We start from the raw sequence: 16,119 nt of genomic DNA, 5'->3' as shown, positions 1-16,119 counted from the left end.
CTGTACCCCTAGGATTGGGAAAATGCTCTGATCAGACACCCCTCCCAGGCGTGGGGTTAGGTCCTCTTCTCCGGGTGCCCGGGGAGAGGTCTTCCCGCTCAAGCCCGCCCCTGCAGTATGCTCGGGCTGACGTCACTGCGGCGTGATTGAAGGGGACAATCCCCGGCTTTAGTCTCGCCACCTGCCCCGCCCCTCGCGGCCGCCGCGAACGCCCACGGGGGGGGGGCAGCGGGAGATGAGGGGGGCTCGAAGTTGGAACGCCAGCCCGTATACCTCCAGCAGATGCCCCGCCGAGGTCCCGCGCCCCATGAGGCGGGGTCTTTGCGGGGACTCCCGGGGGCCGGAACACACGCGCCTGACCCTTTAAGACAAGCCGGGTCGCCACTGCCGCCACCGCGGTTACTAGGGATATAACGTCATGCGCGGGCGGGGAACGTGCGCGCCAGGGCGGAAGCGGAAGGGGCGGGGCTCCGCAGGCCGAGTCTCCAGCGCTGCCGCCGCCAGAGTCAGACCGGGAGCCGGAGCGGGCTGAGCCGCTGAGGCAAGATGGTGGACTATAGCGTGTGGGACCACATAGAGGTGTCTGACGATGAGGACGAGACGCACCCCAACATCGACACGGCCAGCCTCTTCCGCTGGCGGCACCAGGTAGAGTGCGCACGTCCATCCCCTGCCTCCCTCCCCTCCCCCCAGCGCTCGGGACTCCGCTCCAGAGTTCTGACCCCTAGTAGTGCCGGGGTCCCCGCCATTGACACCTGGGATTCCCAACGCACAGTCTGGACTTTCAGTATCGCTTGGGGTTCCTTGATTCAACTCCAGACCCCAGAACTGCCAGGGCGCCGAGTCCCTACCAGAGATCCTGGGCCTCCCCTCCGGTTTCTGCATGGAACTTCCACTTGACCCCTAGGGAACCTCTCTCCGAGTCTAAACTGCTAAGAGAAGCTTTGGGGGTACTCCTCAGTCCCCTCTGGGACCTTCCACTTATACGCAGAACTCTGCCTCAGAGTCTGGATCCTGATCCTATTCTGGGAGGCATTTCTGATCTTGGATATACCATCTGCCCCTCCCCAAATGCTCAATACTTTGAATTCATTCTGAGATCTTCTTTCCTAGTTCTTGACAAGGATTCCCGATCCGATCCAGAGATCCCACTCCTCCTCCCAACAGAACAAGGAACTGTGTTCTTCCCCGAGAGATTTCTGTTCCTGGCTTGGGAGTCCAACCCATAGCCAGGAGACCCCTTCCCTGGAAGGTACACGGGTGCTACACCAGGACCTTCAATCTCATTCAGGCCTGGAGTTTTGGAACCCATTTCCCCTCCAGACCAAACTTCCGGTTCCACTTGATGGAGCCTTCCTAATGCCAGCCACTCTCAGCGTCGCTTACTGTGGACCCCATTTCCCATTATACCAGGAAACCCTACCCCGCAGGGCTTCCGGCCCGCCTTTCCAGAGCCCCTACCCCTCCTTGGTATTGCAGGCCCAAGCACCACCCACCCCCAGCAGTTTCCTGTAGGAGCCTCTGGCAGCCTTGGAATGCCTTATACCAACTCCAGTCCAGCAGCCAAACCCACCCGGCCTTCCTCCTGACCCCAGCTCAGTCTGCTGCTCTCAGACACCCAGACTGTACCTGCTCTCACTAGAGAACCGCCCAATATGATTCCAAATTTACCACTCCTTCTTTTACTTATTTGCCCCCAAATCCAGATCCCAGAACCCTGTCTGGATGTCCTCCTGCCTCTCTCCCTGCCCAGCAGTGCTCACAGGCCAACGAAACAGCTCTCATAAGTCCTAGTAGTCCAACCTCTTGCTCCCGTAAATCCGAGCTCCTACACCAACGTACTGGTGTATACTCTCACACTGAGGATGATGGATCTCTCAGAATCTTCCGGTTAGGAATTCCTCACCCCACCCTTGCATAAGGCAACTCCCAGTCAGAACCTCCTAGAACAGCCTTTCCCCATTCCGTGGTGTCTTTTGTCCCTACATCTGGTCTCTAGTCCCATTTCCAATCCTTACCCTACCGCAGCAGTCTCTAGGGGAGTGTACCTGCCAGGCAAGCCACGGAGTAAGAAGAAAGTTCTAGCACTTCTATTTCTTGCTGTGTGTAACATTTTATTACGAAATGCTTAAGATCTGTGCAGAGCTCTAATAAGACTATTCTTGGGAACACCTACTTCTTTCACATAAAGAGGTTAATCTATACAGCTGTATTGGGAACATTTTGGTCCTGCTGGGTGGAAAGCCAGCGCCCCCTCTCCTGCAGAGGTCATCCTCCCCACCACGCCTTCCTCCCCCCTGGCACAGGACCTTTTCCCTTCCTGCTGAGGACCCTGGAGCTGTAGTGGAGCCTAGTGGGGGTGGGGAAGGGGAGATAAGCATCTCCAGCTGTGACAGGCCAGTTTGGGTTCTAATCCCAGCCCTACCGTTTACTGCTGTACTTTCCCTGCCCGGGGAGACCAACTTGAGAATGAAATGAGATTAGGCACGACAAGAACTTGGCTCAGAACCTGGGAGGGAGTAAGCATATGGGAGCGGGAGGTGGGATTAGTGAGAAGGTAGCCTGGCAGCCGGCACGCCTGGGGTCCAGTCCTGGGTCCGGAATCCAATCAGTTGGCTTACTGCGTGACCTCTGGCGGGTTGTTTGATCTCCGGGTCTCTCAGTTTCCCCCAGCTGGGACTACTAAGGGTATCTGCCTGAAAGGGTCTTTTGGTAGGAGGAGTTACTTTATTTATTTAACTTATGTGATGTCCTTGGGATAGACCTCATCTGGCTTGTGATAAACTCTCTGTAAACTTGAGCCGTTAGCATCGTTGTTATTCGGGTGATCCGTGCTCCTGGGAAAGAAAAATTCCAGAGGTATCCAGAAAGGGACAGGGGAGTTTCCCAGTCCCTGCCGTGCCCCGCGGCCCCCCTCCCCCGCCTCAGCTGCTGTTACTGGTTTCTTGTGACTCCTTTCATGGAACTGGATGGCAGCAAGGTTCTGGGAGCCTCAGGTTTTGTATCTGTAGGGCAGATAGGGTGCCCCCCCGCCCCCCGTCTGCCCGGCCCAGCCTGCTCCAGCCCCTCCCAGAGGTGTAAAGCCCCAGCTGGGCGAGCTGCTGCCCCCATCGGCTCTGAGAGGCCTTTATTTAGCTTCGGCCTCCCTGGCGGCCACTCAGAGGACACCGAGAAGAGCTCAGTGGTGGCCCAGCAGGAGTCAGCAGGATGGTAGGTTCCTGCTGCCACCTGAGGCCAGTGATGATGCCAGCCTCTTGGCGGCAGGGAGCCTCCCAGGCAACAAAGGCCCATCCCGGGAAGGGGAACGGGCAGGGCCCAGGGCTGCTCTCTCTGGTCCCTCCACAAGAAAAGGCCCTTCTCGGCCTTTATCCACATGGGCAAAGTGAGATTCGGGATTGACTGTAGTAGTCCTGTGGGGCGTGAGAGAAGGCTCCAGGTTTCCTGGTTCCCACCCACCGCCCGCCTGGCTCAGTGCTAGAACCTGGGGATGCGGCCTCCAAGAAGGCCCAGTAGTGAGTCGGGAGACCATTCTGGTGGCAGTGGCTGTGACGGCGGTAACAATGGAGCGTGTTCAGTACTGAGTACTGGGTTGCAAGCAGTTTCCTGGGACTAACTCCCGAGGCCCTGTTTCCCAAAGAGGAACCCCAAGGCTTGGAGAGTTTTAAGTGTCTTAGCTAAGGTCACGTTGCCAGTAAGTGGTGGAGCCGGGTAACTGGACTGTGCAATGCTGACCGCTCCCAGCTACTGAGCATTTACTCGGCTGGAAATCGAGCTAAACGCTTGAAGTACGTTTTCTTGTTTGAGGCCCAGAATGGCCCCCAGAGAGAGAGAGAAATTGTCCCCTTGGATGGTAGTGGCAGTCGCCAGCACGGGAAAGGGGCTTGCTGAGCATCCAGCACAGGTCTGGACTATCTTTGCTTCTCCTGGTGCCACCCTGTGAGTCCAGGGCTGTTGTCGCCTTTGACAGCTGAGGAAACGGAGGTGCCTAGAGGTTATGGGATTGACCCAGGGACACCTGGCCTTTACTCTGTGGCTGTGGGTTATGACCCCACATTCGGGGCCCTGCACCTGTCGTCCAGCATCTTATCATGTTATCTGGGGATCATGAAGGGGCCTTGGGGGCACAATGATGTGGCATAGGGGCACTTGGACAAGGTTCTGTCGAAGCTGAGACCTGGGGGCAGAGTAAGTGGAGCAAAGGGAAGAGAGTTGCAGGTGGAAGGAACAGCCTGTGCAGAGGCCCCGAGTCAAGAGCAAGCTGGGGCATTTGGGGAACCATGAGGGCCAGCATCTGCCTGAGACCCAGAGTTGGGAGAGGGGAGTGGGACCCAGGCCCCCGTGGGGCCTTGGTGCTATCTGAACAGCTTGGGGCAAGGGTCAGGGTTCCTGTCTGAACCCAGGCACTCTAGGTAGGGGTGGCAGGGAGGGCTGCAGACAGATGTGTGTATTTCAGAGCCTGGCAGCTTCAGGGAACAGTGCTGGAAGGTAGGGGCGCCTCTCAGGGCTCAGGCAGTGGTTCAAGATTGAGCAGGTACTGCTGAGAGCTAGGGGGGCGGGGGAGGTGGAGCCAAGCTGGCCTGGGGACCAGACGGGGCATGCCATGTGACATGGGGTCCGCTGGGGACCTGAGCGAGAGGGGGAATGAAAAGGGACCATCTGAGCTTGGGGAACAGCCGAAGAGGCGGTCTGGGGAGCAACAGCTGGGGAAGGGGTACAGGAGGCTGGTGGTCCCCGAGCTAAGGCTGAAGGAGGTGTGCCGGCCTGGAGACAGAGTGGAAGGGGTCCTGGCAGCAGTCCAGCAGCAGTGCCCTGAGGGGAGCGAATTGGAGAGACATCTAGAAGTGGAAGTAGTCAGGACTGGGTAGCGGAGGGGGAGGGAAGGACAGGGCCAGTGAGCAGGCCTCCGCTGGCGGCAGAGATGGCTGGAGGAGGTTGCTGGGCAAGGAGGGGCACCCGAGTGTCCCTGAGGGCAGCTCTACAGAGGAGGGGGAGCCTGAGACGCCCATCCAGTATTTCATCACTTTATTCATCCAACAAATGTTTCCCATGTGTGCGGTGTGTGTGAGACACAAGAGTGAACAGAACCCCGCCTCCATGGAGCCAGTATCCTCGGAGCGGGACAGTGTCGATAACACAGTAAATAATTATCACCAGGCATTAGCAGGTAATGAGTGCTGAGGAGGAAGGTGACACAGGGCAAGAGTAAGGGGAGGTTGCCATCTTTAGCAGGGTGGTCAGGGGAGGGCCTCATCTGTAAAGTGACCTTTGAGCCAAGATGGTAAGGATGTGAGGGAGTAAGTGGTATTGGGGGGTGGAATCTGAACAGAGAGCTTTCCAGGCTGAGGAAACAGCCAGTGCAAAGGCCCTGAGGTTGGAAGTGGGTTGGAGAAAAGGTGAGGTAGGCAGTGTGACTGAGGGGAGGGGAAGACCCTCCAGAGCCTTGTGGGTGGGTCATGGATAGGACTTGGACTTTTGCGGAGTGTGGTAGATGGCACAGAGCGTTCCTGGGAGGGGGGTACGACACACAGACTCAGTTGTGTGTAGGTGTACTGGTGGGCGTGGAAGCTGGCCATCTGGGCCACAGAGGGTGGCGCATGCATTCCCTGGGCCATCCCAGGTGCAGTGGGTAGAGCCCTGGGTGGGGTGGTGTTGAGGTCCAGGGACTGGCCCTTCCCCCCAGTGACGGCTGTGTGTCTACCCCCAGGCCCGAGTGGAGCGCATGGAGCAGTTCCAGAAGGAGAAGGAGGAGCTGGACAGGGGCTGCCGCGAGTGCCGGCGCAAGGTGGCCGAGTGCCAGCGGAAGCTGAAGGAGCTGGAGGTGGCCGAGGGCGAGGGCAGCAAAGTGGAACTCGAGCGGCTGCAGGCCGAGGCTCAGCAGCTGCGTAAGGAGGAGCGGAGCTGGGAGCAGAAGCTAGAGGAGATGCGCAAGAAGGAGAAGAACATGCCCTGGAACGTGGACACGCTCAGCAAGGACGGCTTCAGCAAGGTGGGGGGGGGGGGCGGGGTGCTGCACGCTCGTCAGGGGTAGGTGGTGGGCGGCAGGTCAAGGTGGGCACCGGCTGGCGGGGGTGGAGGGACAGGTGGGGGGGGCTGGGCGGTGAAGCACCCCACTGGTACCGCCCCTCTGATCTGCCCGAAGGCCCTAGTCCGAGGCCACACCTGCCACACCCTCGCTCCCGCCACACTGACGCTCCTGGCACCGGCACCGCCTCCGCCATGGAAGGGATGGGCGCTGCGGCCTCGGCCCGCCCGGCCCCGCTGGAGGCGCCCTGCGGCCTCGCCCCAGCCCACTCCCCCTCTCGCCCCACCACAGAGCATGGTCAATACCAAGCCAGAGCCGGCGGAGGAGGAGTCGGAGGAGGTGAGGGAGCAGAAACACAAAACCTTCGTGGAGAAGTACGAGAAACAGATCAAGCACTTTGGTGAGTTGGGCGCGGGGTGGAGGGGGCCCGCTGCTGCCGGGGCGTGGGGTGCACGTGGCAGGGCCCGGCCCTCTGCGTCCGGGGCCCTTCAGCACCTTGCCGACGCCTTCCCGTAGGTATGCTCCGCCGCTGGGATGACAGCCAGAAGTACCTGTCGGACAATGTCCACCTGGTGTGCGAGGAGACGGCCAACTACCTGGTCATCTGGTGCATTGACCTGGAGGTGGAGGAGGTGAGCGGAGGCTGCCCCGGGGCTGGGGAGGAGCCGTTGTCCCGAGACTTCCAGGACAACAGCTGACAAGGTGCGTCTGTTCCCTCTCGCAGAAATGCGCGCTCATGGAGCAGGTGGCGCACCAGACGATCGTCATGCAGTTCATCCTGGAGCTGGCCAAGAGCCTGAAGGTGGATCCCCGGGCCTGCTTCCGGCAGTTCTTCACTAAGATCAAGGTAGCGTCCCCAGGAGCCGGGCTGGGGTGTGGCTCTCTGTGGCGCACCAGCGTTGGTCTGCAGCAGGGGTGTCCGCGCGTCCACTCGGACTCCCGGCCGCGGGATCGGAGCCTGCCGTAGCAGGGGAGGGCAGAGGCTTGGAGGGGCCGGTGGCCGGCTCCCAGATAGTTTGAAAGACAGGGGTGAGGGACGGAGTTGAGGACGCCTCAGGGCTCCTCAGCTGAGCGCCTGGAAGAACAGGGCAGCCCATGCTGGGGCTGGGGGCACTGAGGCCAGGGCAGCCCATGCGGAGTGGTCCAGAGCACGAGCGAGCCGTGTTGAGTTTGAGGTGCAGGTAGGCAGGTGGTTGGTAGCGCAGAGATGGCAGAGCCGGCAAGGAGACTGCGTGGGCCTGCGCGGGCCGATCGGGTACGGCCCCGTGAACAGCTCTCGGCCCCCGACCCTGCAGACCGCCGACCGCCAGTACATGGAGGGCTTCAACGATGAACTTGAGGCCTTCAAGGAGCGCGTGCGGGGCCGCGCCAAGCTGCGCATCGAGAAGGCCATGAAGGAGTATGAGGAGGAGGAGCGCAAGAAGCGCCTGGGCCCCGGCGGCCTGGACCCCGTTGAAGTCTATGAGTCTCTCCCTGAGGTGTGGCTCCCCTGTCCCCAGGTGGGGGGTTGGGGGGGCAGCGGGGAGGACCCCTGGGGACCTAGGCCCTGACCCCCAGCCCTTCGGCACCTGCAGGAACTCCAGAAATGCTTTGACGTGAAGGATGTGCAGATGCTCCAAGATGCAATCAGCAAGATGGACCCCACCGTGAGTAGCAGCGCCCCAGGGCCACACTCAAGCCCCGCTCCCGGCTGCCATGGGAGAGCCTGTCACCCTGTGGCCCGCACAGGAGGCAGCCAGGCTTCCTTTCACACACGTCTACTGTGTGACCACCCCCAGAGGTGAACACGGCATTTTCCGCATGTCCCCTGCCGCCGAGTGTTACCCCCCTGTGGGCCATTTACGAGCCTAGTGGTTGCCCCACCTTCATCCAAGGAACGGGCGTTCCTCCCCAGCCTGGGTTACCTCATGAAACCACAGTTTCTTTGGAGACTGACCTGGAGAATGCTTGGGGGCGCTGAGCACGTGGTACACGTCGGCTGTCACTGTATGTGCCCGGCGTGGGGCTTGAACTCATGACCCCAGATCAAGAGTCAATGTGCTCTACTGATGGAGCCAGCCAGGTGCCCCCAGCTGCTGCTGCTTTTGGGAGCTGGTGGACGGGACTCTGTATCTTCACAGATCTCGGTTTGACCCCTTGCCTGCTGCTTGCCTCACTGGGTTGGCCACACTAGTTTTCCCATCTGTGAAATGGGTCTGCTTGCAGGACCTGGCCCAGGATTTCTAGAAACTTCCATGAAAAAGGATCTCTAGACCAAGGGTTTTGATCTATGGTTCACAAGCTCCATGTCTGTCTGTAAAAGTAAAGTTTTTTGGAACACAGATCTCATTCTGGACGTACACTGTTTAAATTTGAGCTAATGTTAAGTGAAATGGAAAGGTCTGTTCCTCACCGGCACTGGCTCTGGCTGAAGGACTTGGCAGCCACACGTGCAGATTGCAGACCATTCCCATCATTGCAGAATCCCCTAGACAGCTCTGGTCTAGAATAAGCAGTGAGCAGGCTGAAAGATGTGCAGGGGGTAGGGGGGCGGGGAGGGTGGGTAGGCAGCCCGGCCTCACTCGCCACCCTTCTCCCCACAGGATGCGAAGTACCACATGCAGCGCTGCATTGACTCCGGCCTCTGGGTCCCCAACTCCAAGTCAAGCGAGGCCAAGGATGGGGAGGAGGCAGGCCCCGGGGACCCCTTGCTGGAAGCCAGCCCCAAGCCAGGCGACAAGAAGGATGTCAGCGCCTAACTCGCCGCAGCTGCTGCCCACCTGCCTGCAGGCCCCTGTGTGCCCCTCTTCAGAAAACAGAAATAGATGCCGTCTCCCCAGCTCCTGGCTTCCTCCACTTTCGCGCTCCTGCCCAGCCTGGGGCCGGGAGAGGGCCTGTCCCCGCCCCCACTGCCCCCACCTCCAGTGCTCATCCAAGTCTCTGCTTTGAGTCAAGGGGCTTCACTGCCTGCAGGACGCTACCCCCTCCCCCATCAGCATTATGCCAAAGGCCTAGGGGTCCAGGGAGGGGTGGAGGTCGCTAGGCTGGTTCCTGGGGTGGGGGGTGGGGTCTCCAGCCCAGAGGCCTGCTCCAGTCACTATGGGCTCTGTTTTCACTGTTCATCTGCTGTCGGAGTCTTCTATATGGTAAACAGCAATGATCTTCCAATAAAGGATTTCAGATGCTCAGGGGGGCGTCTCGAGGGCTGTTGACACAGCTCTTCTCGTGGAGTGGGAGGGAAACCCAGTGAGTGTTGGAGGCCTGGCCTGTGGTGCCTCAGGCTTTATCCTCCAGCCATCTGGGCAGCTCCCTCTGTTCGGATTCCAGGCTCTTGCCCATGCTGTTCCACTGCCTACAACATTCTTCCCCAGGATTCCTTTACCTTGGAGTTCTCAGCCCCACCCCCCACTCTCTGGCTTGGCCCCCAGGCCCCCTGCCCCATTCAGGAGCATTGGCCCATCTCTGACCACTACCCTTTGTATCCATGGCCTCCAGTTGGGTCCAGATCCCATCTCCTCTGGCCTGCAGCCCACCTCAGCCACTTCCACTATCCACCCCCCCAACCCCAGTCCACAGCAGACCCCAACAGCAGTGGCCAGAGGGGAGCCAGGAACATCCCTCCCTGAGAGCAGAAGCCTGGAGTCCTCTCTGCAGCGCTCTCTGCCCCAGTCTCTTCCTGTCCCCGCTCCGCTCGCCCCCTCCCCTGCTCCCTCCTTGCAGGGCCTGAGCACTTTAAATTTCTCTATCAGTGTGACCTTGGGCAAATACCTCCCCCTCTGCCCAATGAGTAATGTTAGTGCCTTTCTCCTGGGGACTTAGTGCTAAAATGAGATCATGCCACAGGCAAGCAGGGCGCCTGGCACTTCAATTCTCAAAATGTGGGCCTTGGCGTGTGCCTGTCCCTCTCCCCGGATACCCTTCCCTGCACCCCTCGTGAGGCTCCTTTAAAAAGTAATGAAATATTTGGGCCACATGAAAGGCCTTAAAGAATAGTACAATGAACAAGGACACCATTTTAGGATGAAGCCAAGCAGGGAGGCCCTCTGCCTGCCCCTTCCAGGGGGTTACACCCCTGGCAGCTGCTTACACCTCGGACCAGAGCTCCGTGCCACTTCCTCCCCAGGGCCCTCCTTGGCCCACCTGAGTTGCCCCTCGCGTGCAGTCAGGCGGCTTGTCTCACCTGCCATGTGCCAAGCTTTGCCGGCCTGTGTGCTGTCCTCTCCCTTGAGCTGTGGCCCTGAGATACAGCCCCCTGGATGGATCCGGCCTCAGTGGGCGCTCAGTAAACCTCTGTCCGCTAAAGCGAAGAGCCCGTAGATGCTGTTGTGTGCAAGCTGATTGCCACCAGGGGGCAATGGTGAGCTGTAGACCCTGCGGGCATCCCCTAAAGCTTTTAAATGGTGGGCATGGCGCCGATCTGGAGGGCTTGGGGAGGAGGAAGGCATTCCTAAGGCCCTGGGGAAACCTCGGCCATCCAGGATAGGCGACTTCATTATTTACTGTGAAAACTTTCAAAGATGGAATCCATATTATTGGTTTTTCCTTTTGCCTCAGGCTCTAACTCAGCACTGTTAATGAATCTCTACTTAAAATTTCAGTATTTTGTTCATGGGTGTTCTTTTGTTCACATTAATTGTGCTTTTTAAAAAATACTTCATTAAAGTATTTATCTTGGTTACTGAGGTTTTGGGCGCCCTCTTTACTTTTCATGCCTCACCTCCTGCACCATAGTGTCGGCTCTCTTAAGACTGGATTTTAAAACATCAAATGCTATCAAGAGACGCACAGGGGGACACCTGGGTGGCTCAGTTGGTTAAGCGGCTGCCTTCAGCTCAGGTCATGATTCCAGGGTCCTGGGATCAAGCCCCACATCAGGCTCCCTGCTTAGGGGAGAGTCTGCTTCTCTCTCTCCCACTGCCTGCTGCTCTGCTTATTTCTGCTCTCTATCTGTCAAATAAATAAATAAAGTCTTAAACAAACAAACAAAAGAGACACAGGAACTAGCTCGGTCTGTCTGCCCTCCCCCCAGGTGGTTCCCCGCCCCCAGTGACGGGTGCCTATGGGAACCAACTGTCCGTGCTTTCTCGTGACTCTTTCCAAGATTTCTTTTTGCAAAATTGAATGCATTTTGTTCTTTAATTGAATGTGTTCTTATCCCCTCTCCTCTTCTTTGCCTGAAACATAGCATGTTTCACTGTCTGAAATGCATCTTGCTTTTTTGACAGAACAGTATGACCTGCAGACCCGCCTTTATCAGTCCATTACGACTTCCTCATTCTTTCTCCCTGCGTGGAAACCTACAGGGTGTGCCTTTCTTGGGGTTGGTTTCATTCAAGGCTTTCCAGTCTCTCTCTTTTTACAAGCAAGAAATATACTTGTGTACCGTTTCCTGTAAGCACAGGCATCCTACCTATAGGAAAAATTCCCAGAAGCAGGATTGCTGGGTCTTAAGCGAGAGAAACAGAGTTCAACTCAAAAGGGTTTCACAGAACAAACTGTGATGAAGGGATTATGTCAGGGATGTCAGCAGGGTTGCAGAACCAACAAATTCATATCAAGTGTATTTGTTTTCTATAGCTGGTGTAACATAACTGCAAATTTAGCGTCTTCAACACAAACTTACTGTCTTCCAGTTCTGCTGCTGAGAAGCCTGACACGAGTCTCACTTGGTTAAAATCAGGACACGGGCAGAGCTGCAATCCTTCCGGAAGCTCCAAGTAGGATCCATTTCCTTGCCTTGCCCAGCTTCTAGAAGCTGCTTCCATTCCTTGGCTCACGGCCCTTCCTCTATCTACAAAGATGGTAAAGATAAGTCAGGGGGAGCCTGGGTGGCTCAGTGGGTTGGGCCCTCTGCCTTCAGCTCAGGTCATGATCCCAGGGTCCTGGGATGAGCCCCATTGGGCTCTCTGCTCGGCGGGGAGCCTGCTTCCCTTCCTTTCTCTCTGCCTGCCTCTCTGCCTACTTATGATCTCTGTCAAATAAATAATAAAATCTTAAAAAAAAAGATAAGTCAGGCCCTCATATCATATCATTCTGATTTCTTTTTCTGCCTCCCCCTTCCACTTTTTTTTAAAGTTAAGATTTTAAATTTTATTTATTTGAGATAGAGTGGAAAGAGGGACAGTGGGAAAGGAACAGAGAGAATCTGAAGCAGACTCCATGCTTAGTGCAGGCCTGACTCGGGCTGGATCTCACCGACAGTGAGATCTCGACCTGAGCCAAGACTAAGAGTCAGTCACCCAACCGATTGAGCCACCCAGGTGTCCTCCCCACCCCCCACCCCCAACCCCACCTCCTCCACCTATAAGGATCCTTGTGATTACCTTGAGTCCAACAGGATAATCTTCTTACCTGAAGGCCATCTGATTAGCATTTTCAATTTCCATCTGCAATTTTGCTTATTTATTTATTTATGTTTAAAGATTTTATTTATGTTATTTGACAGGCAGAGATTACAAGTAGGCAGAGAGGCAGGCAGAGAGAGAGAGGAGGAAGCAGGCTCCCCACTGAGCAGAGAGCCCGATGTGGGGCTCGATCCCAGGACCCTGGGATCATGACCTGAGCTGAAGGCCCAACCCACTGAGCCACCCAGGCACCCTTACTTATTTATTTTTAAAAATAATTTATTTATTTATTTGTCAGAGAGAAAGAGAACATGAGCATGGGAAGGGGCAGAGGGAGAAGCAGGCTCCCTGATGACCAAACAGCCTGATGTGGGACTCGATCCCACGACCCTGGGATCATGGCCTGAGAGGAAGGCAGCTGCTTAACTGACTGATCCGCCCAGGCATCCCTCCATCTACAATTTTTTTTTAAAAAGGATTTTATTTATTTATTTGACATAGAAAGAGAGAGAGAGAGAGAGAAAGAGAGCACAAGCAGGGGGAACGGCAGGCAGGTAGGCAGGCAGGCAGAGGGAGAGGGAGAAGCAGTCTCCCTGCCGGGCAGGGAGCCCAATGTGGGGCTGGATCCCAGGACCCTGGGATCATGACCAGAGCCTAAAGCAGCCACTTAACTGACTGAGCCACCCAGGCGCTCCTCCATCTGCAAATTTAATTCTCCCTTTTTATGCTTCTCCCTAACGAAGCATAACCTATTCACAGATTCCAGGGATTAATTAGTTCCTAATGGGCTTTTTGGGGGGTCTGTTACTCTGCCTGCCACAGGGAGGCACCACATCCACGGCTAAGGTGCAGGGGCAGGAAACAGAATTAGCAGAACTCATTGAGATCTGTAGCCACAAGGAAGGCACTCCTTGCAGAACATGTGGTCACAGAGGTACAATCACTGCCCAAACTGTGCCCAGCAGGGAGGGAGCAGGGGACTAGATATCACTCCATGGTTCTCCCACTTCTGGTCTCTGGCCAGGCTTCCCCATTGGCAGAACGCACCCGAAGCTGGGTGCAGCACTTTGATTACTTCTGGCCACAAGAGGAAGCCCTCAATATCATAGGCAACAAATACCTAGACAACGACAAATAGCCTAGAACAAGTTACTCCAGCCCCCGAGACGCCTTACTTGGCTAACTTCTTTCCTCCCTACCACTTAGCACCTTCCAACATATCATAAAACCCACTTACTAGTATTTATATCGTTTACATCCATTCCCCCGAGGCAGGGATTCCTGTGTTTTGTTCATGGCTAAACCCTCAGATCCTAGAGCACAGCACACAGTAGGCACTCCATAAGTGTGTGTTTTTAAATTGTGGTGAAATGTACTTGCCATGAAATTAACCATTTTGGGATGTGCCATTCAGTGGCTTTAACTACAGGAAACTGTTGCCGTTAAACACTTAATCCCCCATTCATAAAATATCTGTAATTTTGTGGGATGCCTGGGTGGCTCAGTCAGTTAAGTGTCTGCCTTCAGCCCAGGTCATGATTCCCCGGGGTTTGGGGATCAAGTCCCGCATCAGCTCTCTGCTCAGCGGGGAGCCTGCTTCTCCCTCTACCTCTGCCTGCTGCTCTACCCACTTGTGCTCTCTCTGTCTGGCAAATGAATAAATGAAGTCTTTTTAAAGAATCTGTAATTTTGTGACTGGCTTATTTCAACTAGCATAACGTTTTCAAGGTTCATCCGTGGTGTAGCATGTACCAATTTCATTCCATTTTACAGTTGAATCATTTTGCATCATAGGATACAATTTCTTTGCATATACAACCCCGATGTGGAATTGCTGGGTTACATGGTAATTCTACACTTAACTTTAGGAACCACCAAACCATAAACATATACTGAATTCAGTAATTCAATGTCAGGGACCCAGAAGCAGAGTAAGAACTTGTCCTCAAAATCCTTTTCTGCCTTTTCAATTCAGAACCATGTGAGTGAATTACTTACTTAAAATAAGCAATTCTTTAGGGACGCCTGGGTGGCTCAGTTGGTTAAGCAGCTGCCTTCAGCTCAGGTCATGATCCCAGGGTCCTGGGATCGAGTTCCGCATCTGGCCCCTTGCTCAGCAGGGAGCCTGCTTTTCCCTCTGCCTCTGCCTGCCTCTCTGTCTGCCTGTGCTCACTCGCTCTCTCTCCCTCTGTCTCTGACAAATAAATAAATAAAATCTTTAATAATAAAAAAAAGCAATTCTTTAAAAAAAGAATGACGATGTAAGAACATTTCTTGGCACCACTTGGAAACCACATAACTGTCCATCCATGGAAGAAGAGACAGATAAACTGTAGCGTACTTAAAAAAATTTTTTTAAACGTATTTATTTATTAGAGAGAGAGAGAGGGAGAGGGAGACAGAGCATGTGCGGGAGAGGAGCAGAGAAAGAGGGAGAAGCAGACTCCCCACTGAACAGGGAGCCCAACTGGGGATTCGATCCCAGGACTCTGGGATCATGACCTGAGCTGAAGGCAGATGCTTAACTGACTGAGCCACGCAGGTGCCCCCAACACAATGTTTTCCAGGTTCATCCAAGTTGTGGCATGTGTCAGAGCTTCCTTTCTTGTAATGACCAAAAAGTCCCCCGTATGGCTAGACCACATTTTGTTTATCCATTCATTGATTGATGGACACCTGAGTGGTTTCTGCCTGTCACCAAGCCAATGTTTTCATGTATTTCCAACCCCTCGATGAGTGCCTGGGATATATCCTAATCAAACAATTCTGCAAAATAGATCTATACACAGGGGAAAGGAAAGATCACCAAAAACTATCATTAATTGAAAAAGGTAACGGCCCTCACTCTGTACTCAGATTACAAGATCTCACGTGTACTACCCTGTTTGAGGTTCCTGACATGTCTCAGAGTTTGTGACTCCAATTAGCCCCATTCTGCAGAGTAGGAGATGGGCATGAGCAGTTAAATGTGTGCCCAGGATCCCACAGTGGCTGAGCTGGGATACAAACCCAGACTTTCTGGTTCCAGCCTTTGTGTGTGTAACTCCTGTTTCCTCCCAAGACCAGCAAGGAATGCCCAGTTTAGGGCTGCTCGTGGGAATTTCCTGGAGGCATGTATTCACATATGTACCCAACAGGGTATGGCACTTCCTTGGAAGGATTCCCAGGAAACTGACCAGCCTCATGGCTGTTTGGGGGGAAGGGGCTGACTGTTCCACGAACCCTCCAATTCAAAAGAACACAAAGGGGTTTTGTTTTTAATTTACCGACTGGACTCTTGGCTTTTGCCCGGGCTGGAGGGAGCTCTGGGAGGCCCCTCCCTGCAGGGTCAGGGGAATCCCCCAATTCTAGCTTCCTCCTAAAAACCCACGAGGGACGGGTGACCAATTGTTCTATTTTGCTCAGGACTGTCCCAGTTACAACCCCGAAAGTCCCTTGTGGTAATCTCCCTCAATCCTGGGCAAACCCTGATGGTTGGTGGGGTGATCCCGAGTGCCCCTGCTGGTCCTGGAAACTGTCTGTCATGCAGGAGTTTGCAAAGGAGGCCTTGGGCCCTGGGGGCAGGACACTAGCCTTGCCCGCAGTCTCTGTAGTCTCCTTTTTCTTCCGCTGTCAGGTGGGTGTGCTAGTCCCACTTTAAGAGAAACTGAAAGAGCTTGGTGAATTCTAAGCACATGCAGTCTGGGACAGTGTGAGCCGGAATTATCTTCTTATTACTGGGGTTATTAGCATCATTATTATTATCAGTCATCATAGCCACCTGTCACTTCCTGT

At 55.2% G+C, this 16,119-nt stretch overlaps 1 protein-coding gene across 1 annotated transcript; it reads left to right on the top strand.

Moving 5' to 3' along the window:
* Positions 1–448: 448 nt before the first annotated feature.
* CDC37 (cell division cycle 37, HSP90 cochaperone) lies at positions 449–10,679 on the top strand. Its single transcript, XM_059388991.1, has 8 exons — positions 449–648; positions 5,705–5,986; positions 6,314–6,422; positions 6,539–6,654; positions 6,747–6,869; positions 7,318–7,500; positions 7,597–7,668; positions 8,605–10,679. Exons 1-8 carry the CDS (start codon positions 547–549, stop codon positions 8,758–8,760), a joined length of 1,143 nt encoding a protein of 380 aa, XP_059244974.1. The 5' UTR covers positions 449–546; the 3' UTR covers positions 8,761–10,679.
* Positions 10,680–16,119: the final 5,440 nt, after the last annotated feature.

This window comes from Mustela nigripes, chromosome 2 (genome assembly GCF_022355385.1).
Source record: "Mustela nigripes isolate SB6536 chromosome 2, MUSNIG.SB6536, whole genome shotgun sequence".
In the NCBI taxonomy this organism is placed as follows: domain Eukaryota; kingdom Metazoa; phylum Chordata; class Mammalia; order Carnivora; family Mustelidae; genus Mustela; species Mustela nigripes.
Note: the sequence above shows the minus strand (reverse complement) of the source record. Positions and strands in the feature narration are given on the sequence as shown.

Coding starts and splice junctions, on each gene's coding strand:
- CDC37 (XM_059388991.1), top strand. CDS start 547: ATGGTGGACTATAGCGTGTGGGACCACATAGAGGTGTCTGACGATGAG. Junction 6,870..7,317: donor AGTTCTTCACTAAGATCAAG/GTAGCGTCCCCA, acceptor CCGACCCTGCAG/ACCGCCGACCGCCAGTACAT. Junction 7,501..7,596: donor TCTATGAGTCTCTCCCTGAG/GTGTGGCTCCCC, acceptor CGGCACCTGCAG/GAACTCCAGAAATGCTTTGA.